At 58.7% G+C, this 23,239-nt stretch overlaps 3 protein-coding genes across 3 annotated transcripts in view; 2 read left to right on the top strand and 1 right to left on the bottom strand.

The window, feature by feature from the left end:
* Positions 1-23,239, top strand: part of ILK (integrin linked kinase) — a 196,907-nt gene that overhangs the window by 100,771 nt on the left and 72,897 nt on the right. The window lies entirely within an intron of this gene.
* On the bottom strand, positions 3,072-20,591 carry ARFIP2 (ADP ribosylation factor interacting protein 2). The gene is made up of 8 exons (XM_056858415.1): positions 20,581-20,591; positions 6,976-7,086; positions 6,362-6,470; positions 5,498-5,613; positions 5,172-5,393; positions 4,148-4,305; positions 3,794-3,968; positions 3,072-3,227 (listed from the first exon to the last, which is right to left on the bottom strand). Exons 2-8 carry the CDS (start codon positions 7,072-7,074, stop codon positions 3,072-3,074), a joined length of 1,035 nt encoding a protein of 344 aa, XP_056714393.1. The 5' UTR covers positions 7,075-7,086; positions 20,581-20,591.
* The window catches only part of DNHD1 (dynein heavy chain domain 1), a 58,504-nt gene continuing 55,713 nt past the window's right edge, over positions 20,449-23,239 (top strand). The window contains exons 1-5 of the mRNA XM_056858761.1: positions 20,449-20,479; positions 21,388-22,072; positions 22,181-22,366; positions 22,771-22,974; positions 23,086-23,196. Coding sequence (XP_056714739.1) covers positions 20,449-20,479; positions 21,388-22,072; positions 22,181-22,366; positions 22,771-22,974; positions 23,086-23,196 — 1,217 coding nt within the window. The remainder of the gene's footprint in view (positions 20,480-21,387; positions 22,073-22,180; positions 22,367-22,770; positions 22,975-23,085; positions 23,197-23,239) is intronic.

Genomic DNA, 23,239 nt, shown 5'->3' with positions numbered 1-23,239 from the left:
GGCTCCGGATAGGCCCCTGCCCCGACGGGAGGCTGGCTTGCGGTCGTCGGACGCCGGGGGCCGCCCCTCGCGGGCCCCCCACGGGCCCGCCTGCCCGCCGAGGAGAGGCCGGAGCCTTGGCGGTGGGGGCCGCAGCGCCCCCCCAGCCCGCCCCCCCCCCGCGAAGGGTTTCGGGGCCGAGCGAAGCCCGCAGGCGGCGAGCGGGGCCACAGCTGCGTGGCGCCGGCACCCCTCTGCTCCGCAGGGGCCTCGTGCCCCCGGCCTGGGGCCAAGCGGCGGGCGGGGCGGCATGATGCTGGCCCAGCGGCCGCTGCAGTCGCTGGCGAAGCCGCTGCCCTGGCGGGGCCGTTTTGCGCGGGGCTCTGCCGGCGTCGACCACCTGCCGCTCAAGGAGGTGACGCGGAACAGCAGCAGCCACCCCGGGCGGCTGCCAGTGGGCCCGGCTTCAGGAGAATCACAGGCCGGCTTTTGGAAAAGGCACTACTCGACCGCTTCCCAGGGCATGTGCAAGGGGTGTGGCTACCTGAGGCAGGTCTCGCTGCCAGCCCCAGAGGGGGCACCCGGGCCACCTTCCTCCTGGCCCCACCAGCAAGCTGAAGGCTTCCCCTGCCATGCCCCTCTTCAGACTGCAAGCAGCAGCCTTGCCCCCCAGCCCCCCCCAACCTGGGCCCATCTGCCAAAGACCCTCTGGCACCAGCATCTGTGACCCACCGGTTAGCAGCGTGCGTACCAGGCCAGAGGCCAACTCCACTGACCACCCACCATGCTCAGGGGCTCTTGGGGTGCCCCACATAAAGTGACGACGAGGCAGAGCCCTCCAAAGGCATCACGGGCCACAGAGGGTAGGCCGGCCCTCCCCACATCAATGCATGGGTGGGTAGCCCCACAGGAAGGCCCCCAGCCTGATGGCAAAGGGTAGTGGGGTGCACGGGCCCCCATGCAGGAGGGCTTCATGGACAAGCCTTGGGGTAGAGGCTGGACTTGAAAAAGCACTGGGGGGAAAGGCAGAAGACTCTGCCCTCTCTGCAGCCCCCCCCCCCAGGGACAGACCTGCAGACCAACCACCAACCGGCCCCTGCCCTGACGCCTCCCCACCCCAACCCGTGCAGAAGAGAAATCCCAGTGCACGGCTCAACCGCAGTGTCAGAGAGACACTTTGTGTGTGTGTGTGTGTAAAGGGCCATCAAGTCGCAGCCGACTTATGGCAACCCCTTTGTGGGGTTTTCATGGCAAGAGACTAACAGAGGTGGTTTGCCGGTGCCTCCTCTGCACAGCAACCCTGGTCTTCCTTGGTGGTCTCCCATCCAAATACTAACCAGGGCTGACCCTGCTTAGCTTCTGAGATCTGACGAGATCAGGCTAGCCTGGGCCATCCAGGTCAGGGCACCACTACCTTTATTCCTGCAAACGTCTCCTGATTGTCTCCACCATCACCCCTCCACCCCCCTTCGCCAAAGCACTGCTCACTTAGCCCGCTGGAAAAGAGTCAGGTGCCACAGCAGCGGATCAGCAGGGTGGGATGGGGGACAGCGGAGCAGCTTCTCAGAGTGGGAAACTGAGTCTGGAGGCGGGCAGAGTAAAGGCAGGGGTGGTGCTCCTGTGGTGGAGAGTCCCGCACGGGTCTGGTGGACAAGAGGACTCTGCTTGGGTTGGGAGGCTGACAAGCCCCACCGCTGGGCCGCTGTCCAGAGGCAGCCACTCCCGGCAGGCAGCAGGCGGTCTGGCAGAGGCCCCGATTCACATGCTGAGAAGAACCCCCCACTGTCAGGCCTGCTCACTGCGGAGACAGCCAGGCTATGCATGTTTTGGTTTTGCCAGGTGCGGCCCAAGGTCGGGCCTATTAACTGTCAAATTCCTCTCGCTAGCTCTGTGGGAACTGCCCTCGTGGGGGGGGGGGGGTTGCCATGGCTGCCGCCGCTATCTGATATGACCAATGCGCTTCCATATAGGCCTTAGGCCGTGCCTTTAATTCTCATTCGTGCCAACTTACCTATATAGCTGCTGTAAACCTGTAGACTTTTCCTAATAAATCAACTCTATTTTGGACTCTTTGTCTGTGAATGTTGTTTCTGGGATTGTCACGGGACAAGTGCTCACACCCACCTCCTGGCAGCAGCTCCTTCGCAGCAAACATTCCCACCATCCTCTGCCCAGAAAACAGTGAGGCAGGAAGGCTACTGCGACCCCCTCCACCACACGCCCCCCCCCGTTCCACACAAAACAACAGAAACCATCCCAGGAGTGGGGGGGGGGATACACAGCACAACGGCCCCAGCCCCTCTACTGCAGGACGACAGCAACCTCCGTTTTGTACCATTTATTCTGGAATCTTTACAGACTGGAGTGTGTGTGTTTGGGGGTGGGGGGGCAGGGCTTCACTGGGCAGGAGGAGGAGCCTAACCCCCCTCCATGCAGCAGTCCCGTCCCCCAGCCACCCACTCAGGAACGTAACAGAGATACTGGCCTTGATCCATTAAGAATGCCGATGCACACCCGGAGCCCCCCCTGCCCCCCCAAGCAGAGCCTGGCTGGGACTTGGTCCTCAGTCCCAGGGGCCAACCAGGCCTCGAGAGTCCCCCTCCCACAATAGCAGCAAATGAAGGCCCACAAAGGCCTTCCCTAGACAGTAGCCGGAGCTGCCCCCACCAGGGCAGGAGGGTGGGAAGAAACAGGAGAGGACGCCTCCCCCCCCACCCCCATTCTGGCCAGGAAGGGATGTAGAACATTGAGCACGGAGGGGGGGGGAGCTCTTCTGCCAGGCACCAAAACACGGGCTGGGAAAGAAGGCGCTCCAGGCAAGGGGGGGTCCACGGGAATTGGGGGAGGAGGCTGCACAAGGCCTCCTGGAACGGAGGAGTGGGTGCCTTTGTCGGGGAGGGGGCACCTCAGAGCACTAAACCCGTCTTAGAAAAAGCAGGGGTGGGGGGAAAAAGTGCTCCTGCTACTGAGCCGGGGGGGGGGTTGAGCTGGACCCTCCTCTAGAAGGCAGAGTCGGAGACACACACCCCTGCCACTCCCCCAGATCATCAAAGTCCAAGTCCTTGGAGAGAAGGAGGGTGGGCGGGAGGGGCTCACTGCTCCTCTAGCCAGGAGGGCTTGTCTGCTCCAGGGGTCTTCAGCTTGACGCTGAACTGCTTCAAGCTCTGCTCCAGCTGCTGCTGGTTGCCGGCAAAGTAGGCGGAGATGGCATTGTGGAAGAGCAGCAGCTGCTTGTGCATCACCTTCACCTGGGTGGAGGGGAGGGAGGAAGCCATCAGCAAGAGGCCTGCCTGCCCGCTCCCCTGCCTCCCCCACTACCTCCCCTGACAGGGCTGCAAGCCAGACCCAGCCTCTGGACATCAGGGAGAATTGGCAGAGGTCCCACCACAAGTTCCGCCTGCTCTCCACCCCCACCCCGCCTGCTGGTGCAGGAGCAAAGGACAGAAGCAGCGGCAGGGGGTGAAGAAGAAGAAGAGGAGCTGGTTTTTATATTATGACTTTCTCTACCACTTAAGGAAGAATCAAACCAGCTTACAACCACCTTCCCTTCCCCACAACAGACACTCTATGAGGTAGGTGGGGCTGAGAGACCTCTAAGAGAGCTGTGACTAGCCCAAGGTCACCCAGCTGGCTTCGTGTGTAGGAGCGGGAAAACAAATCCAGTTCACCAGATTAGCCTCCGCCGTTCATGGGGAGGAGCGGGGAATCAAACCTGGTTCTCCAGATCAGACTCCACTGCTCCACACCACCGTTCTTAACCGCTACTCCACACGCGGTCTCCCAGCTGAGGCAGCTCTCCCTCCCTCCCGGGCACCTTGTTCTCCTCCAGGAACTTCAGCTTCACGGCCACGTCCGCCCGAAGCTTCTCGTACTTGAGGCGATGGGCCTGGAAGTTGGCTTGCGCAGCGTCCAAGCGGCAGAGTGTGCCGGCATCCCGCGGGCCCAGGTTCAGCTCCTCCAGGTCTGTGCGGTACGCATCATACTCCAGCCTGAGGTGGTGGGGCAGAGGAGCAGGGAATCAGAGGGGTGAGGAGAGAGGTCTCGGGGGAGAATTCCTGCCAGTCCCGACCTGTGCCCCACTGCCTGCCTGGGCCACTGTCAGGCAGGGCCCTTGCCCCTCCTTGGAGGACAGAAGGAGTGGGGGGACAGATTCTCCAGGCAGCCCCACCTGGCTGTCTCGTAGTGCTTGACGGTCATGAGCGTGTCCTCCATGGTTTTGTTGACCAGGGTGTTGATGCTGGACACAAAGAAGTTGACTGCCCCGAGGAGGGTCTCTCCGTTCTTGCAGAGCAGCTTCTGGGTTTCCGCGTTGTACCCAAACTCCTCCTGCAAGACAGGTCAACCCAAGAGGTTGGGAGCTGCCCCACCCCTGGGCCCACACGTCCTCCTCAGGTCACACCCAAGCATTCATTCTTTTTTCATTTTCTTTCATTTTTTTATAGAGTTGGGACCACCAGGGTCATCTAGTCCAACGCCCTGAACCATGCAGGAATTTCACAACTACCCCTCCCCCAGTGACCCCCACTATATGCCCGGAAGATGGCCAAGATGCCCTCCCTCTCATCATCTGCTTAAGGTCATAGAATCAGCATTGCTGACAGATGGCCATCTAGCCTCTGCTTAAAAACCTCCAGGGAAGGAGAGCCCGCCCCCTCCCGAGGAAGCCTGTTCCACTTAGAAGCCGCTCTAACGGTTAGAAAATTCTTCTTGATGTCTAGACGGAAACTCTTTTGATTTAATTTCAACCCGTTGGTTCTGGTTCGACCTTCCGGGGCAACAGAAAACAACTCTGCACCCTCCTCTCTATGACAGCCCTTCGTTATCATATCCCCTCTCAGTCTTCTCCTCTTCAGGCTAAACATACCGAGCTCCTTCAACCTTTCCTCATAGGACTTGGTCTCCAGACCCCTCACCACCTTTGTTGCCCTCCTCTGGACACGTTCCAACTTGTCTACATCCTTCTTAAATTGCGGTGCCCAAAACTGAACACAGTACTCCAGGTGAGGTCTATCATCCTGGGCACTGCTACTGGGAGGTGTGAGGAGGTGTGAGGGACAGAGGAAGCCCCCGGCTTGTCACACAGAGGGCCGTGGGGGCTGAGCGAGCCACAGAAGGCTGTGGGAGGGGAAGGACTCTTCCACTCCAGCATCCCGGGAGACTCCCAAAGCCCTCAGATTTGGGGGAGCACGAACCTGGAGCTCAGGGGACTTCTGGCTGAGGTCGGAGAAGGCGTCGGCCAGGGCGTGCTGGGTCTGCACCAGGCTGTAGAAGTGGCTGGTGAGCGCCCGCGCCAGGCCCAGGACGCACTCGTACTTCCGCTTGGTGTCCCGCAGCAGTTCGATCTGCGTCTCCAGCTCCAGGTCGACGGTGCGCGAGCCACGCCCAAAGCGCTCCGACAGCAGCTGCTTTGTGCACTGGGGGGGGCAGAGAGCAGAGGAAGGGGGGCTATAGCGGGCCACGAGCTTGCCTTTGGCAGTTGACCCCCACCCACCCCCGGCGGAAGGTGGAAGGGACACACCTTGTACGTGTTGATGCCCCACTTCTTGACGACGTCGAACTTCTCCACGGCGATCCCCCGCGTGGCCTCCTCCCCAGTCAGGGCCGGGTTGGGGTGTGGCTGGTGCAAATTGGCGCCTGGAATTCACACGGGGAGGGGGGCCGCACAAGTGAGCTCACGGCCCCCAACCCCTCTGCTCTGACTGGGGCAAGGACAGACGACGGAAAGAAGGGGCCACTGAGGGCTCCCCCACCACCCCCAGGTTCACCACACTGGGCCACAGGGGCCCTAAGCAGAAGCCCCCCCTGCCCACCCACCCCAGGTGGGGACCAGGGCCGTACCTGAGGCAGCAGCAGCGGCCTGGCTGGCCATCCGGCTGGCAGCGGACGGACTGGGGGAGATGAGTGGTCCGTGGGGTGGGTGAGATGGAAGAAGAGAGCCTGAAATGCAGGGGGACCCGGGCAGGGCACCGAGGTGGGTGTGGAGGGGGAGTCATGGAGAGGGTGCCAGGTGACACGGGAAGGGGGTGGTGAGCCATGATGGACACAGACAAGGAGGCATGACGCGACACCCGGATGGACCAGCCGGGCAAAACGGCCTCAAGCGCAGGGCTCAGCTAGCAGGGCGGCTTCCTTTCACCCTGGCACCGCGAAGCAACACTCAAGGTCCTGTACTGCCCCGTCTTGCACTCCCTAGCCAGGCCCGGGGGGGGGGGGGGCGGCGCAACCTGTGCTCACTGGTAGCCACCCTCTGTGGGTCACTCGGACCCCTTGCAGGAGGGCTGGGAGACACACACGTTCAGATGGGCTTAGTAAACCAAGCGGCAAAAGAGGGTCTTCTGGCAGCAGGTGCGGCGGGCACCCCACAGTCCTCCTGGGCTCTGACCTTTGATCGAGCTGGTGGGGATGATGCCCTCGGCTGTGCCCCCGTAGCCCCCGGACACGATGCTGGTCTCGTTCAGGTTGGGCCCCGACACCATCACCTGCTGCAGATCCTGCAGAGGGGAGAAGGGAATTGTCAAGGGGGGGGGGAGCGAAGGAGGCCTCCTGAGCCAGGCACAGCAACACCTGAGGCTGCCTTCTACGGAGTCAGACCATCTGCCCACTCAAGACTGGCACACGGTCTCCAGGGTCTCAGGCGGAGGTCTTTCCCATCACCTCCTGCCTGGACCTTTTAGTTAGAGATGCTGCTGGGGATTGAACCCGGGACCTCCTGCATGCCAGGCAAAGGCTGTGCCACTCAGCCACAGCCCCTTCGTATGCTCTCTGCCTCGTCTCTGGCCCAGGGACCAGCCCAGGAGCCTTCTGCATGGAAAGCTACAGGTCTGCTGGAGGGCAGGGGGCTCTTCTGCTCCCACCCCCACGTGGGCAACAGATGGGCCAGGGAACCCAGTGTTGGCCCAAAGGGGGCCTTGCCCTCTGCCCGGGGCTCCCCCTCCCCTCTGTGCCAGCTGCCAGGCTCCGCCTTGCCCGGGGCCTAGCCTCTCCCCCTCCCCTTACCTGCTCCAGCCCATCGTCCTCAGGGAGCCGCCGGGAGTCACCATTGCCGTGGATGGGGATCTCCATGGTGGCTGCTTTGCTCATCAGCCGGTCAGTCATGCTCGGAGTCTGGGGGCAGAAAGGAGACCTCCGCTGCCACCACGGCCTGGCCTTCGCTTGCCAACACTGCCCCCTGCTTCCACTGCCCAGCCTGCCAGGTCCCCTCCCCCCAACGCAGGCAGGCTCCCCCCAACAGCCCCCCCTGACCCAGACAGAAGAGGCACGCAGATCCCCAGGGCCAGCCAGGAATGGCTTCCCCAGGACCCAAACGGTTTACTCAGGGGAAAGGGGCTTGCCCACCCCACTCAAGACCTTGAGGACACCCCCTCCCCCCAGTCACTCTGCCTGGCCACACCGGGGCAGGGGCAGCAAAAATGCCAGGAAGTCCTGTCCCCCCATCCTCCAGCCAACCCAAACATGCAAGAAAAAATGGGGAAAAAAACAGTTAGGAAACATTTTGTCTTGCTGAATGAAGAGAAAAATTATTATTGTAGTCGAAGGATTTGGTCCTTCGAAATTCTTCTCCAGATTCCAAGACAGGACAGTGACGTGTTGTGTACCCTTGAAAATGTCATCAAGTGGCTGGGGGTGGAGGTGGGTTGTTACTTCTTGTGGGCAAACAAGCTGTGGCGGAAGGGGGCCTGGCTCAGATTCTCAGACCCTAATTCCACCCTCGCCATCTCCCCCAGGGATTCTCAACCTCCCCTGGATGTTTTTTTTTTTTTGCCTTTTTCTCCTTTCGGGTAACCGCTGCCACCACCTGACCGTTGTAGGACTTGCCCACTGGGGTGGGGGTCAGGATCCCCTCCCCCAGCGTCCCTCTCAAACCCTGAGGCCTTGCCTCGGAGTCTCCCACCTGCCCCACTTCTGGGCACCACAAGGACAAGACGCTGCCCGGGGTGGCCACTGGAGAAACAACTGCTTGCCAGCTGCCTGCCCCCTTCCTCCCTCCTAGCCCCCCCCCCCCCCGTTTCTCCAAGCTGGTGGAGGACTATGTGGTACAGAGAACTATGGTCAGCATTCAAAGTTTAAAAGTATTTATTAAAAGTACAACATTTCCAGGGATACTGGCTAGCACAGCAACAAGACTGAGCAAGGGATTCAAAAGAACTAGGAGAAACGCAATCCCTCTGTCCCTCTCTCTATACACGCCCTATCAGATGTTGGAGTATAGGACAGGCTCTTAGGCTTAGGGTACTGTACGTCTCCATCTGGATTCCATTATTACCTGGAAGTCTTCATCAGCGCCTGGGCCCAGCAGCACATGGTCCAAAAATGGCTGCCTCCTCCAGGCCTCGGAGGAGCTCTGCCTTCCCTGAGTGTCCCAGCCAAAAAAGAGGGCTTCTCTGCTCCCTCTCACCAGTGTTAATCCTTTTCTGTCCACCCACTGACCAGGTCAACCTGGGTCCAAGAGGTTTTTCCTGGAACCTCCAGAAACTTTCTTCCTGGAGCCCCTTCTAGCATTTTAAAACCTCCAAGTCCCATTTCTTCACACAAACAAACAGATTCAGAAGGACACTGTTGAGGCTCATATCCAATTTTACGCCCAAGCAAAAGGATCATCAGATCCACAGATGGGGTAGGCAACTTTTAAATTAACAAGAACTACCATGTTCCTTTTTATTTTACTGGCCGCAATATTGGTGACTTCTCTTTAGAGATGTAAAATTTTCAGGAAAATGTTTTTTTGGGGGGGAATCCTTTTGGGGTTTTTTCTTTCTTTTTATTTTGGAAAAAAACAGTGGGGAAACAGATATATATTCAATGCTTACCTTGCTATAAACCTTAAACTTGTTTTACTGATTTAACAGCATAAAATGCATCACTTATAAATTAGCATGTAAAATTGGGCAATTTGGCATACTTATGGAATGTAAGAGTAAAAATCTGTTTTCTACAAAAACCACAAGGACACTCAACACCTAAGAGAGCTGCACCCGCCGGGACTACCACAGCCCCCACGTGTCTCAATTTTTGCCATCTGAGAGGCAGGGGAAATAAATAAAAAGTGGAAATTAGAAAACAAATCATGCAGTAAACAAAAGGTAGTGTATAATTTGGACAGAATCACTCTGGTAGGACCACCAGCATATTTGGATATCAAGTTAAACTTTATCACGCTAAAAGCAAAATTTTAAATAATGTATTATCGTTAAATACATCATAACATGCTATTTGTCACCAAAATAATTTACATGAACAAAAAATCCTGAAAATGCCGTATATGGTCTACAGTATACACAGGAGTTATTATTTAATGTTGTAGACTGGCTAAGATAAACATTTAACAACCACATTTTCTAGTTCTTGCTACCACAAAAATCAATCCTGAACTTTTCATAGTTTCTCATAATCTTAGTGAAGCTTTAAAACAGCAGTGCTTTAGCTTATAAATAAATATGGGGTAATCCTGGTTATCATCACTTTATCAAAAAGCTAACCTCTAACCCTAACCTAAAGTCTCCCCAATTTCATTATTACTACAAAAAGCAGCATTCAAATCCATCTCTTACCAACGAATGATGAAACCAGCACCGTCAAGAAGTTCATGGGCCCTGCCTGCCCTTTGATGATGTGGGGTTGTTTTCTGTTGCCCCCAAAAGTTGGACCAGAACCTACGGGTTAAAATTAAATCAAAAGTACCCACGGGTTGAAATTAAATCATGAGTTTTTGGCTATATGTTAGGAAGAACTTCCTGACAGTCAGAGCGGTTCCTCAGTGGAACAGGCTTCCTCGGGAGAGGTGGTGGGCTCTCCTTCCCTGGAGGTTTTTAAGCAGAGGCTAGATGGCCATCTGTCAGCAAGGCTGATTCTGTGAATTTAGGCAGATCAGGAGCGGGAGGGCAGGAAGGGTTGCATCAGTGCTTGGCTTCTGTGGCCCCTTCTTACATGCCCAATCACCACTTTGGGGTCAGGAAGCAATTTTCCTCCAGGCCAGATTAGCCAGGGATCCTGGAGGGTTTTTGTTGTTGTTGCCATCTTTTGGCCATGGAATAGGGATCACTGGGGGTGTGGGCGGGGAGGTATTTGTGAATGTACTGCATTCTATGGTTGGTTGATGACCCTGGTGGTCCCTTCCAACTCTACGATTCTATGAAAACGTTGTGATTTGAAACGATAAATAAGTTTTGTACTTCTGGGGATCACTGAGACACTCGGCAATAAAATCACTGATGAAAATACTTGGTGCCACACTGAAATTCCTAGGCGCTATGGCAACCTGGCTTCTCCTTCCAGGTTTAGGCGCATGAGTCAGGTTCCTCCTACTTTGCCACATGGAGTGGTCTGCGTCCACTCAGAGCGGGCCATTTGTCCTTCGGAGTTTCCATCTGTGCTCTGCAATAAGGGATGAGCTTTGGAGCGGCTGGAATAATTTCTTCCCTATTGGACTCAGGAGGTGCCCGGCTGTCGAAGACCAGCTGACTTTGCCCTGCACTGTGTTTTTCTCCTGCTTCTCCCGAACTGTGGCCCAGAATCCACTGAGCCATGATAAAAACAATCCTTGACATTTTTAACGCAGGCTATCTAAATCACACTGTGCCAAGGAAATCCGTATTCTGTACAAATTATACAAATGATCAAGTGTGCCTCAATCAGTTCTCATTTTGTCGAATCTATTTTTTTTTTTATGATGTTGTAGAAATCAGTTGTGTTTCCCCCCATGGTGGGAAGAAGCAAAGTTCTCTGCAGATCTGCAACCGACTCCCTTCCAGTACTGGAAACTACCTTCAGCTGCCTGCTGGCTTTGGGGCTTTCCACAGGCTGGGATCTGGGCAGGATTCTCACAAGACTTCTGCCTTCTATGGAGCCGAAGACTCCCTCTCAGGAGCCAAGCTGCTGCCACAGGGGAGAGAGATCCAGCCGGGGCTCAGGGAGACCAGCTGTTCACATACACACCCCCGCACCTCCCCTGGGCTCCAGGCATGGAAAGAACCTCTGCCGGCCTGGGCCTGTGACTCATCCTACCTGAGACACGCAATGCAAGAAACCTGGAGGGAAGTTCTATTGTTTTGCGTGGCTTTTACTTAAGGTTCTCTCTGGGTCCCACTTCGCAGGAGAAAGGCAGGGAAGAAGCATTTGGAAATGCATAAAAAAATGAGTCTACCCAAGACTTCCGGTGATGCTGTAGAGGTCCTGAGCCAGGGCCTGGCCGCTGGAGTTCAATGGCTGAGGGTGACCAAATTGAAACCGGATTCTGATAAAGACACAGAATCTTCACGCCGGTTGGCACGAGGCCTGGGTGGGCACTGTGCTGGCTGCCCACATTTGAGAGGTGCCAGCTAACGCTCACTGACTGCAGTCTAGCCAGGACCCGTCAACACTGCTGGAGAAGTTAATTCTACTGCCAAAAAAAAAAAAAGCTTCCTTCCACCTTTACTCAGCTCAGGGGATAGCTCCCCCCCGCCATGGCCCAGTCCCTGGGGCCCACGCCTACTTGTGGCATAAAGTCTAAGCACACTCCACACGCATCTGCGCCTGGAAACAAGAGAGACTCCAGCAGGCAGAGAACGCCACAGCTGGATGATTTGTGGGAGCCAAGAGGAGTACAGGCATGAGCCGTGCTCCGCAGCTCCTCCAGCGGGTGAGAGCCAGTGCGGTGGTTAAGAGTGGTGGTTTGGAGCAGAGGACTCTGATCTGAAGAACCGGGTTTGATTCCCCACTCCTCCACATGAAGCCAGCTGGGATACCTTGGGCTAGTCACAGCTCTCTTAGAGCTCTCTCAGCCCCACCTACCTCAAAAGGTGCCTGTTGTGGGGAGGAGAAGGGAAGATGATGGTAAGCTGGTTTGAGTCTTCCTTAAGTGGTAGAGAAAACCGGCATATAAAAACCAACTCTTTTTCTTCTGGGTCAAAAGCATGACGCCGGGTACAGCCTCGACGGGGCTTCCTGGCCTGCGACCCAAGCCTCTGCCAGTCGGCCTCTTCAGATATGCTCAGCTCACGTAGTTTTTAATGTTTGTTCTCAGTCCTCAAATCTGCCATTGATGGCTGCTGGCTGACCTGGAGCCAGTCACACATGCTCAACCTAACCTACCTCTCGGGGTTGTTGTGAGGATAAAATGGAGGAGAGGAGAATGACATCAGCTGCTGCGGGGTTTCCTCTGGAGAGAAAGGCGGGGTGGGGGACATTTGCTGGCTGGCTACATTTCACACAAAAAGGGACGGTCGCCTCTTGCTGTCTGCCGCTCCCTCCGATAAGGTCGCAATTATTTTGGCAGGTTGCAGAATTGCTCCTTCAGTATTCAAACTACCGTTAAATATCCCAATCGCAGGGAGCTGCAGGATTGGTGAGCCCTTCACCCCTGCACCGTACACGTCGGCTCTTTCATGTGCCTCTAGCCTGATATTGTTCCGGTAATGCTGCACCTGCCAACTCCCTCCCTTCAGAGACGGCACTCCTCCCTGCAGCTCATCCTACCCTGCCAAGAACGCCTCCCCTCCCCTCCCCTCTTGTGTACAATAAGGATGTCAGCGTGGCACATGTCTCAATTCCTTGCCGAATTAGCATTCCCCCTCCCAAAAATATTCCAGCAACTGTACATGCCTGTCATGGAAGGGCGCCTCCAAAATGCACGAGGGAGGGGCTGCTCCCCTGATCCTGCTGCCCCCAAGCCGGACCTCCCCTCTCTCCACAAAGTCAACCCAAAACTGCATTTCTCCTATTCCAGACCTGAGAGGAGCCAACGACCCAAACCTGCCAGAACAGAACTCCGACCTGAGGTCCCTCCAAGGTACAGTAAGAGGCCTAAACTGTTACGTGCAGGCCCCCCGCCCATGAAGACGGGATGCAAACTATACAAATTAGAAGCCGCTCACTTACGCACAACCCATATGGCGAAAATGACGGCCAGATCGTGTGCCCCAAGAAAGCCCTTGTTCAAAGCCCCAGGAGTCCCACCACCACCACCAGTCCCTGGGGAAAGCACATAGATGGCCAGAACCAATGTGGCACCCCCGCCCACCAGGACAAAACCCTTCCTCCCCCCACCCCCAACCACCCAGGCGAGCTCTCAGCCTGGAAAGCGTAACTGGACTACTGCTCCTGAGTGCGGGGAACAGGCTGCCCGCGGCTGAGATCGTGACCCAACCCCCCCCCCCCCACCGACCAGCTACATCCTCCAGAAGGGATGGTGGATCTCCACAGCCGGAGGAGCTGAGAGGTGTGCCACACACCAAGGTCCGAGTCCAGCAGCCCCTCAGAGACCAACAGGATTTGGAGGGGGGGGTAGAAGAGTTCTGAGAGGCAAAGCTCCCTTCGTCGGATACTAGCCGTTCTACTGCAGGCCAGCACAGCTGTCCTCTGAAATTGTCACACACCCCAAGCACCCAGGAGAGGGAAAGTCAGGGACTTTCTCTTCGAGAGAGAAAAATCCACAGATGGCACCAAAGTTGAAATCCAGGCCGTTCACCAGCGCACCCTAAAAGGGGTGCCTCAAAGCCAACTACAAATTGGGGGGGGGGGGGAGAGCGGCCCACACCATCAGGCTCTGTGCCTGGAGGGCAGGGCCTCCCTGTCAAGCGAGCCATCCCCGCCAGCCCTGCCCTGGTATGCAGGAAGTGTCCCTTCTGACCCTCCAGGAACATACCAGGCTCCCTGCCCAGGCAGGTAGGCAGGTGGGTAGCGGAATATTTACAGATCCCAAGAGCAGCTGTTGAGGAGAGCGGCCCCAGAGGCAGGCCTGCCTGCCCCCCTCAGGTACAAGCCCTGAGGACAGGAGCCCACCAGGCTCAGCGGGCTGCCATTGGAGACCCCTTATCACCAGTGTCGGGTCGTATCCTGTGGGGGTTCCGCAGGGCACAGCCCTGTCCCCTCCCCCGTGCCGTTCAGTCTCTCTGCAAAGCCCCGGGGGCAAATCACTCATTCACAAAGTGTACGTTTGGAATTGGGCGCCATCATCAATATGCGACAGGCACCCAGCTCCGTTTCCCTGTCCAGCCCTCCGGGGGTGGGGGGGGGGAGGGGGTGCAGGAGAGGTCGGGAGCCCCTGACTGGCAGCTGTGCTCAAACGGTGGAACTGAGCCCCGGCAAGACGGAGGCGACGCTGGTTGGGAAGCCGGGGGTCTGGAAGGAGACGGTGCGCCCCGCTTGCGATGGGGTCCGGCTGACCCTTGCCGAGGCCGGACCCCGCATTCCTGCTGGAGAAGCAAATTGATGCACCGGCAAAAAAGGCCTCCGTCCAACACAGTTTAGAGTGGAAGACGGTGACCCTACCTCCACACGGCTGATCCGGCCGCCTGGATCCACGCCCCGTAGCATCAGGACTAGACTACTGTAACGCTCTCTCTCGAGGTCTGCCCTTCAAGTCACCTAGGACACGCCAGCGGGGACAGATCGCCACAGCTTGGTTCCTATCAGGAGCCAGGCGGAGTACACAGATCGCACGGACAGACAGTGTGGCGTAGTGGTTAAGAGTGGTGGATTGGAGCGGTGGAGTCTGATCTGGAGAACCGGGTTCGATTCCCCACTCCTCCACGTGAAGCCAGCTGGGTGACCTTGGGCTAGTCACCGCTCTCTTACAGCTCTCTCACCACACCTACCTCACAGGGCGTCTGTTGTGGGGAGGGGAAGAAAAGGGGATAGTGAGCCAATTTGATTCTTCCATAAAGTGGTAGAGAAAGTCGGCATATAAAAGCCAACTCTTCTTCTTCTTCTTCATCACTCCCTTCCTGTGGTGACCCCCCCCCCCGCCCTGCTGGCTGCCCCCAGACTCAATTCAGGCTACTGGCTGTCCCCTCCAGTTCCTACCTGGGGACCCCCCCCCCCGGCGATGCTCCCTTACCACAGCTGCACAAGTCTCAGGGAAGCCTGCTGAAGGTGCTGCCCGGGACCTAGAGGCCACAGCCTCACCTGTCCCGACCCCTCTGGGCCTTGTGGGGCGGCCTGCTGCAGGTGAGGAAGCCCCCCCCCCCTCGCCCACAGACAGCCAGACAGCCAGGCCCCCCCCCCAGGGCTCCTCTCGAGGGAGCGGCAGGCTGGGCGGCGGGGGACCCCCCTCTTCTCCCGCGGGCGGGGGGGCTTTTGGCGCCTCCCCCCCCGCCGACTCTGCCCCGCTTCCAGCCCCCCCCAAGTGCCCATCGCCCCCCACGCCCCACCTGGAGGGGAGCGCCCCCCCCGCCACGTCACGTCTCCGGCCCGCCTCACCTGGCTCACCTGGCGCCGCAGCCGGGCCCGTCCCGGAGCCGCTCCGGCCGTGAGATCCGGGGGGAGGGAGGGAGGGAGGGGGCCACCCGGAAGCGACGTCACGAGCCCGGAGGCGGGGCCGGAAGCGGCGGCGGCGGCAGCAGCGTCGTGGGCGTCGTGGATGGAGGTGCCGGCGGAGCAGCAGCAGCTGCGCAGCGTGAGCGGGGCGCGGGGGGCCGGGGGGGGGCGCGGGGGGGGCGCTGGGGGCCGGGGGGCGCGCGCCCGTGTGGCGGCGGGGGGGGGGGGCGCGTGCGTGCGTGCGCGCCCCCGTGCGTGACTGGGGGTGTCTCGTTGCAGCTGCGGGACTTCCTGCTGGCCTACAACCGCCTGACGGAGCGCTGCTTCCAGCGCTGCGCCGCCGACCTCGCCCACCGCGCCCTCGCCCCCGCCGAGGTCAGAGGGGAGGGGACGGGACGGGACGGGTGGGTGGGAGGGAGGGAGGGGAGGGGGCTCTTCTCCCCCCCCCGGCCCAGGCGGTGCCTGCACGGCGGCGACCCTCATAACCCCCTCCCTCTCTCCCCCCCCCCCCCGCAGGAGCGGTGCCTGGAGGGCTGCGCGGGGAAGCTGGTGCGCTCCAACCACCGCCTGATGGCCGCCTACGTGCGCCTGATGCCCGCCCTCGTGCAGCGCCGCGCCGCCGCCCTCGACGACCCCCCCCATGACCCGCAGGCCGCGGAGGCCCAGGGGGCGGCTGCTGCGGCGCCGGCGGCTCCCCCCAGACGTCCGCAGCCCGCTCCCGTCTCCGCGCGGGGAGCCTGCTGAGCTCCTCACCTCCGGCCGCCTCCGACCCGGGACCCCCCACAAAAGAAGCTTTGGGGGGGGCACCTTCCCGTCTGCGCGAGTGCCCAACCTCATAGCATTGCGGGCCTCGTTCCCGAGGGGTGCAACGTCTGCCTCTCCCACCGGGTCTCCAGGCCCCCTCGCCACCCAGTCCCCGGTGGCCGCGCTTCTTACTGGGCTCCGGGGCCACCTGCTCCGGCGCACAGCCCTTTGTGAGGTCCGGGTGTCTCGTTGGCACAGCCCGACTCAAGCGTGTATTGGCGCAGGCGGTGTGAAGGGGGTTGAAGCCACCCGGTATTACAACCGTTTCCACGTTAGTTGCCTCGTTATTTCCTCCTCCATCTTGAGATCGGGCTGATGGTTTCGGTCAGGGGTGAGAGCCCACCCCTCTTTTAAGTAACCCTCGTACTCCACTATCTCCACCCATAGCTATTTTCTGGGGGAGTTTTCTAGCTGATTTGACTATGTCGTCTCTTGTATACAGAACAATACATCCCAATACGCATATAGAGTTTATATCCGGAGATAACCCTGTCCAATTGATTTTCCTCATTTCACCTTCTGACCCGCCACGTCCTTGCAAGGACGGTTTGATTCCCCTGTCACCTGACCTGGGACCCTGGAACAAATCTCCTTCCAGCAGTTTGACCAAAACTGGGTTTGGCCTCTCACACACGCAGTAGAACACCCCAATAAAAGCAACAGGCTGTATCAAAAAGACAGACGGAAAAGGTTCAGGCTTCAGCATAAGGCAAAGGACAAGCAGCTGCGATGAAAAGAGCAAAATCCGGCCTCCTGACCTACACGCATGCAGGCAAGCAGGGGAGGACCGGGTTACCACGTCTTCCCATCAGCACAGGTCACAGAGCAGCGGGTGGGAGATGCAGCCAGGTGGTCCCTGGCCCATTACGGGTCCTGGTGGTGTCATTAGGCCATGGTTGGGGGGGGGGAACTCTATGGGAAACTGGACCCCTGACCAGCATGAGTCAATCAAGAACGTGATCCAAAAGATGATTCTCAAAGCGGAGCAAGATTCCCCCCTCCCACCGGACATCACAGAGAGCACCGAAGTTGGATCCCTTTGAAACGCACAGGTGCGCGCTCAAGGTTTGGTACCTTATCTTGGGAACAGCTGGGAGAGTTTGTGAGCGTTTGATCTGGAACTCTCCCCATGTAGGCTTACGTGGGAGTAGGTAATCCTTATGGTACGCTGGAGCTCTTCACGGCCGGCCTCAGTTTTCATCCTCCTGAATAATTTATATGATAAATAAAATGCTTGTGCAAACATGGTCGCTTTACTGCTCCGCCCGAGTTCCAGATCTTGACATGGAAGAGCAAATGAATAGCTTGAGCCCCCAATACTGACCCTTGTGGGACCCCACTGTTCACGCCCTTCCATTGTGAGAACTGCTCATTTATTCCTGCTCTTTGCTTCCTGTCATGGAACCAGTTTTTAATCCATAAGAGGACCTGCCCTCTTCTCCCATGACTGCTAAGTGCTCAGGGATTTTTGCTGAGGGACCTCATCAGAAGCCTTTTGAAAGTCCAAGTGTATAATGTCTACCACCCTGACCTGGATGGCCCAGGCTAGATCTCGTCAGATCTCAGAAGCTAAGCAGAGTCAGCCCTGGATGGGAGACCACCAAGGAATGCCAGGGTTGCTGTGCAGAGGAAGGCACTGGCAAACCACCTCTGTTAGTCTCTTGCCATGAAAACCCCCCAAAAAGGGTCACCATAAGTGGGCTGCGACTTGATGGCACTTTACACACACACACATAATGTCTACCAGGTCACCATTGTTATCAGTAGTAGGAGTAACCGTAGTCTGCCTTTCTCACTGGGACTCAAGGTATGATTAAAAAACATTCCAGTCAATAAGCAAAACAGATTATAAAATATGACATCTGTCAACCCATAAGTGAATTACGAGCTATGATGACATTTGAATCTGACAGGAAAGACTCCTAGTAAGGCAAAAGAATACAGTTGGACGGGGATTGTAGAAGGGGGCAGGACCTGTGCATGCAAACATCTCTGTTTAAAGCAATGAGACATCATGAGTACAAGAGGAAGTTATTCCCTGATAAACGTCCCCTCCTGAGCTGAGCCATCAATCCACAGCTGTGCTCCCTCGGCCAGGATGCCCACCTGAACGCTTTGGCACGCTTTGTGACATGAAAGAAGCTTGGTGGAGGAGGGGTGCTTCTGAATAGCCTCTGGCAGACAGCTCCCACAAAGAATGCCCAAGAGCGGGTGACTGCTGGCATTACCTGTTGGCAGGGCAGCACCTTCAGGAGGCTTTGCTCAGGTGTGTGGGGCAGGACTTGGCAGGAGAGGCAGAGTCCTGCCCGTATCTGGGTCCTTGAAAGGCTTTGTAGGTGATGCCCGGAACCTTGAACTGGACCCCGTAACTGACAGATAACCCAGGGTGTGTCTGCAGAAAGGGAGGAATGTGCAGATTCCTCTTGGTGCTCAGTGTTAGTTGCGCTGAGGCATTCGGAGCCAAGTGGAGTTTCCAAGTTTTCTTTAAGGGCAGACCCAAATAGAGTGCATTACAGTAGTCTAGCCCCTTGAGGCAAACATAGTGTGGATCCACATGGCCCAGCTGTCAGAGACAAGGTAGGGGGCCATTTTCCAAGCTAAGTGGAATTGGCCAGGTTCCTTTCATGCTGCTGCATCAGCCTCTGCTCCCCCAGCAGTACAGCTGGATCCAGAATCACCTCAAGGCCCCTACCCAAGTCCGCTGGACCCCTACAAGAATGGGGAGCCCCGTGACCCTCACGACCAGCACGACTGCAGTGTAATGGAAGTGCAGTCGAGAGTCGGTAAAAAATAAAAGGAGTAAGAAACAATAGTGATATGGTGGGGGTCTGTCATAGCCCACCAAACCAGGCAGAGGACTTGGAGGAGGCACTCCTAGTCCAGACTACAAAGTTCTCAAAGAGACGGAACACGGTGGTCGTGGGAGATATTTCAATTACCCAGATATCTGTTGGAAGTCCAACTCTGCTAAAAATGCCAGATACAATAAATTCCTGACAACTTCATTGTCCAGAAAGTGGGCGGGGAAACAAAGGGGATCTGCTATCTTAGACTTGATTCTCACCAACAGGGAAGAACTGGTTGATGAGGTTAAAGTAGCAGGCACCCTGGGTAGTAGTGACCATGTAATCTTGGAATTTACAATCTTGGGGAAAGGGAAAACTACGTAGTCAGACATCTAGGTTGGACTTTAGGAGAGCAAATTTTAACAAGCTTAAACCTATGCTAGGTAGAATCCCATGGTCAGAAATGCTTAAGGAGAAGGGAGTTCAAGAAGGGTGGGAGTTTCCTAAAAACGAAATACTGAGGGCATCATCACAAACTATTCATTAAAGAAGGGAAAATGGGAGGGGAGGTCCCATGATCCAAAGGGCATCAATAGAAGTCCCAGCGGCTAGCGGTGCAAAGCTGGATGAACCCAAACGGAAAAGGTTGAGCTAGAAAATACTAAAATTACAAATATATAAATTTTAATATGGTGCACGGTAAAGTTAAAAACACAAGGCCCGTATTATAGGCGAGTCATTCACAGTCAATAAATACATGAAAACTCATACACATTTGATGTAAAATCGTACAATGACCAAATAAGGACCAAACTTGTTTCCGCCTATGATATGGGGCCTTGCTGTTCTGAACTTTACTGTCTTAAAATTTATATATTTGTAATTTTAGTATTTTCTAGGTCAACCTTTTCGGTTTGGAGTCACCATTCTGTGTGTGTGTGTGTAAAGTGCCTTCAAGTTATGGTGACCCCTTTTTGGGGTTTTCATGGCAAGAGACTAACAGAGGTGGTTTGCCAGCGCCTTCCTCTGCATAGGAGACCCTGGCATTCCTCGGTGGTCTCCCATCCAAATACTAACCAGGGCTGACCCTGATCTGAGATCAGGCGAGCCTGGGCCATCCAGGTCACCATTCTAGCTGAGTTTAATTGGTCCGTGCCCCCCCCCCCGCTCCTTTTGCTGGATGAACCAGAGGAGGAAGGGGCTCGGCTGTTTGCCCGCGGTGGGGGTCCGCGCCAGGATGGCCTGGGCTCCTGGGTGGGGGGAGGAGGAGAGGCCCCCCAGAGGCAGGGGACCGAGCGGGCCCCCAAGGGCGCTGCTGCCTGAGCGTCCCGCTGGGCTCTTCCAGCTGCCCTGCGGCGGCCTGGGGGTGCACTGCTGCCCCCCCCCCGAGACCCCCGGCTGGAGCCTGGCGGGATCGGCGGGGGGGGGGGGAAGCACCTGCAGCCCGCCGCGCTCCCGGGGCCCGCGGCGCAGGAGAGAGGCGCTCTGCGCGCGGGCACGCGTGGGCGCGCCGGGGCTGGCGGTGTGGCCGGCGGTTGTTGCGCCCCCTCGGCGCGCGCCTCTCGCAACGGCCAGCTGGCCCGGGCGGGGTGGGTGCGGGTCTGGGCGCGGCGGCGGCGGCTTCTTCTCCCTCGTGGGCCGCGCGATGGAGTCTCCCCCGCTGCCCGCCGCCGAGGGTGAGGGTGCCTCTGGGCTGGTGCAGAGTGCCGGGCGACTTCCCCCTGAGGGGCGCGGGACGAGGGAGGGGGACATCCCGGACTGCCCTTGCCCACGGCAGCCGCCGCCGCCGCCGCCCCCCCCGCAAAACCTTTGGGTGCCCTGCTGGCCCCTCCAGCCCCTCGGAGCAGCGGCGGGGGGCGTCATGGAGACCCCCCCCAGCTCCGGCCGCTGCCCTCTTGGCAGCTCACCGGGCCTCCTCCTTGGCCCCGGCCCGCAAGGGGAAAGAGACGCCGCCAGAGCCGCTTCTTCTCGCCACCCCCCCCCGCCTAGGGTTGCCAACCTCCCGGTACCAGCTGGGGAGATCTGCTATTCCAACTGATCTCCAGCTGATAGAGATCCGTTCCCCTGGAGAAAAGGGCCGCTTTGGCCATTGGCCTCTATGGCGTTGAAGTCCCTCCCCTCCCCAAATTCCGCCTTCCTTAGGCTCCACCCCCCCCCAAAAAAAACCTCCCGCCAGTGGTGAAGAGGGACCTGGCAACCCTCTTGGCCAGCCAGCTGGCTGGGGAGGGGAGGGGGTCTCCGCCTTCCTCCGTCGCTGACTTTGGTCTGGCGGGGGAGGTTGGAGAAGGTGACTCTCCCTTGCCCCAAAGAGCCCGACCCACCCTCGGGGCTTGCGGGGGGGGCATGAAGGGCCTCCAGGTAGGAGAGCATAGCCCAGGCTTCCCTGCTGGCTGCCCCCTGTGAGGAGGCCTCCCCCCCCCCACTCCCCGGCCACTCACTGAAGCCCCGTCTGGGAGGCTGCAGCCTCCTCCCACGCAGCCCACCTGGCCCCTGCTCAGGTGCGCCTCCCCCCTCTCCATGGCGCTGGAGGGCCGTGTGCTCAGCCCCCCTGTCTGTCTGTCTGTCTGTCTGTCTCCCTTGGCAGGGAGCGGAGGGCCCCGGAGGCAGCAGCTGCAGGTGGACGGCTGGTGGGCGCGGGCGGTGCGCCGGCGCCTGGCCACGCAACTCCAAGACACGGGCCATGCAGAGCCGGCACAGGTGGAGACGCTGCTGGCCGAGCTGCTGGTGGTGTGCTCCGCGGTGCTGCAGAAGAGCAGCCGCCGGTCCTGGCTGCAGCTGCTGGAGGCGCTGCGGCTGCTGGCCCCCTTCCGCGGGCTCCTGGCCGGCCGGCCGGAGCTGCTGCCCTACCTGGAGGGCCTCTACTACCAGTACCGCAGCAGCCAAGCCTTGGTGTCGGACCTGGACATCCTGGGAGCCATGGGGCGGGCCTTCCCCCGGGACCACTCCCTGCTGTGGGCTCCTCCGTGGGCCGCTTGCCCCCGAGAGCCCGAGCCCCCGGCCAAGGCGCTGCCCTCTGGCCCCCAGCCGGCCTTTGCCGGCCTGCCCTGCCCTTTCACCACCGCCGACTGGGTGTTGGAGGAGGCCTCTGGCTTGGTGCGCCCGGCCCCTGTGTCCCTGCAGGAGCTGCAGCGGTGCCTTGGAGCAGTCGCCGGGGAGGAGGCCCCCCGTGCCGGCTGCCTAGGCCTCATGGCTCTGTCTTTAGCCACAGACGTGCCGACAGAATACATCCCCTGGGCGGCGCGAGAAGATGGCGCAGCGACGGCAGCAGAGTAAGGCCCTGGCCAGGAGGCGTGCGTGCCTGCCTGCCTGCGTGCCTGCCTGGGAGGGCCTTTCCCGCCCCGGAGGCCCTCCTGACACCCTTTCCCGCTCGGTGGCAGGCCTTCGTTAGAGCCCAAAGCCTCCCTGGCCGTGCCGGTCTGTGTGCGTGAGAAGGCGGTGGGGGTCCCAGTAGGTGAGCGACAGGCCGTGACGGGTCTGGAGGCAGTGGAGGTCTTTGTCCGGAACCGACACGTGGGGCAAATCCACTTCTTGTACCTGAATGTTGCCCCCAGGCGGCACTTCAGGTAGGTCCGCCTTCTGCCCTGACTCCCCAGCTTGCTTGCAGGGGGACCTCCTCCTCCTCCCACTGGCTCCTGGTGTGGTGCTTGCGACCCCCAGCACCTTTCCTGGGCTGGCAGAGGAGCTTCCTTTCTCAAGGGCAGTCTGTCTGCACGGGCTCCTCTGGCGTGCTGCAGCTGTTCAGCCGGAGCAATTTCCGCAGCAGTCCCTCCCTCAAGACAGGGAGGCCTGGGGCAGGAGGGGGAGAGAGAGGCAACCGGAGGGCAGGGGTGCGCGCCCGTGCTCAGCGGCTCCCTTCTGGAGGGGGTGCGGTGGGGAGGGGGTGCACACGAGCTGCAGTCCTTTCCCCTCTCCTCACTTGCCTCTGCCCGACCTGATGCCGGGTCTTGCTGGTGCCTCTTGTCGGCAGGCCCTATGACCTGGTGGTGGTTCCGAAGCGGCTGGCCGACCCCCAGCACTACGTCTTCTCCCCCTTTGGGGTGCTGCACGTCCACCCCGAGGAGGGCACGGAAGCCCTGACGCTGGGCGCCTGGCACCGGCAGGCAGTGCTCTGGCAGCTGCTGCAGCATATCCCCTTCTTCCGCCTTTTCCTGGTCCGCAAAGCCTTTGTCCGGTGAGGCCCGCTGGGGGTGAAGGGCCGGGCCCGGGCGGGACCCAGGGCCCCCTGCTTGGCATCCGCGGGGTGGGGGGCTCAGTCTCACGGGAGGCTCTTTGGGGTTCCCAGATGGTTCTGCAACATGAGACACCTTCGACACCTGAAGTACCGGGAGATGGTGGCCTCCCAGTTGCTCCATGCGGTGCCTCACTTTGGAGCGGCTTTGCTTCACATTTCCAGGTAAGGTTTGCGTGTGTGTGTGTGGGGGGGGGCTCTGTGCCTG

This window comes from Euleptes europaea, chromosome 12, assembly GCF_029931775.1.
Source record: "Euleptes europaea isolate rEulEur1 chromosome 12, rEulEur1.hap1, whole genome shotgun sequence".
NCBI classification, from domain to species: Eukaryota; Metazoa; Chordata; class Lepidosauria; order Squamata; family Sphaerodactylidae; genus Euleptes; species Euleptes europaea.
Note: the sequence above shows the minus strand (reverse complement) of the source record. Positions and strands in the feature narration are given on the sequence as shown.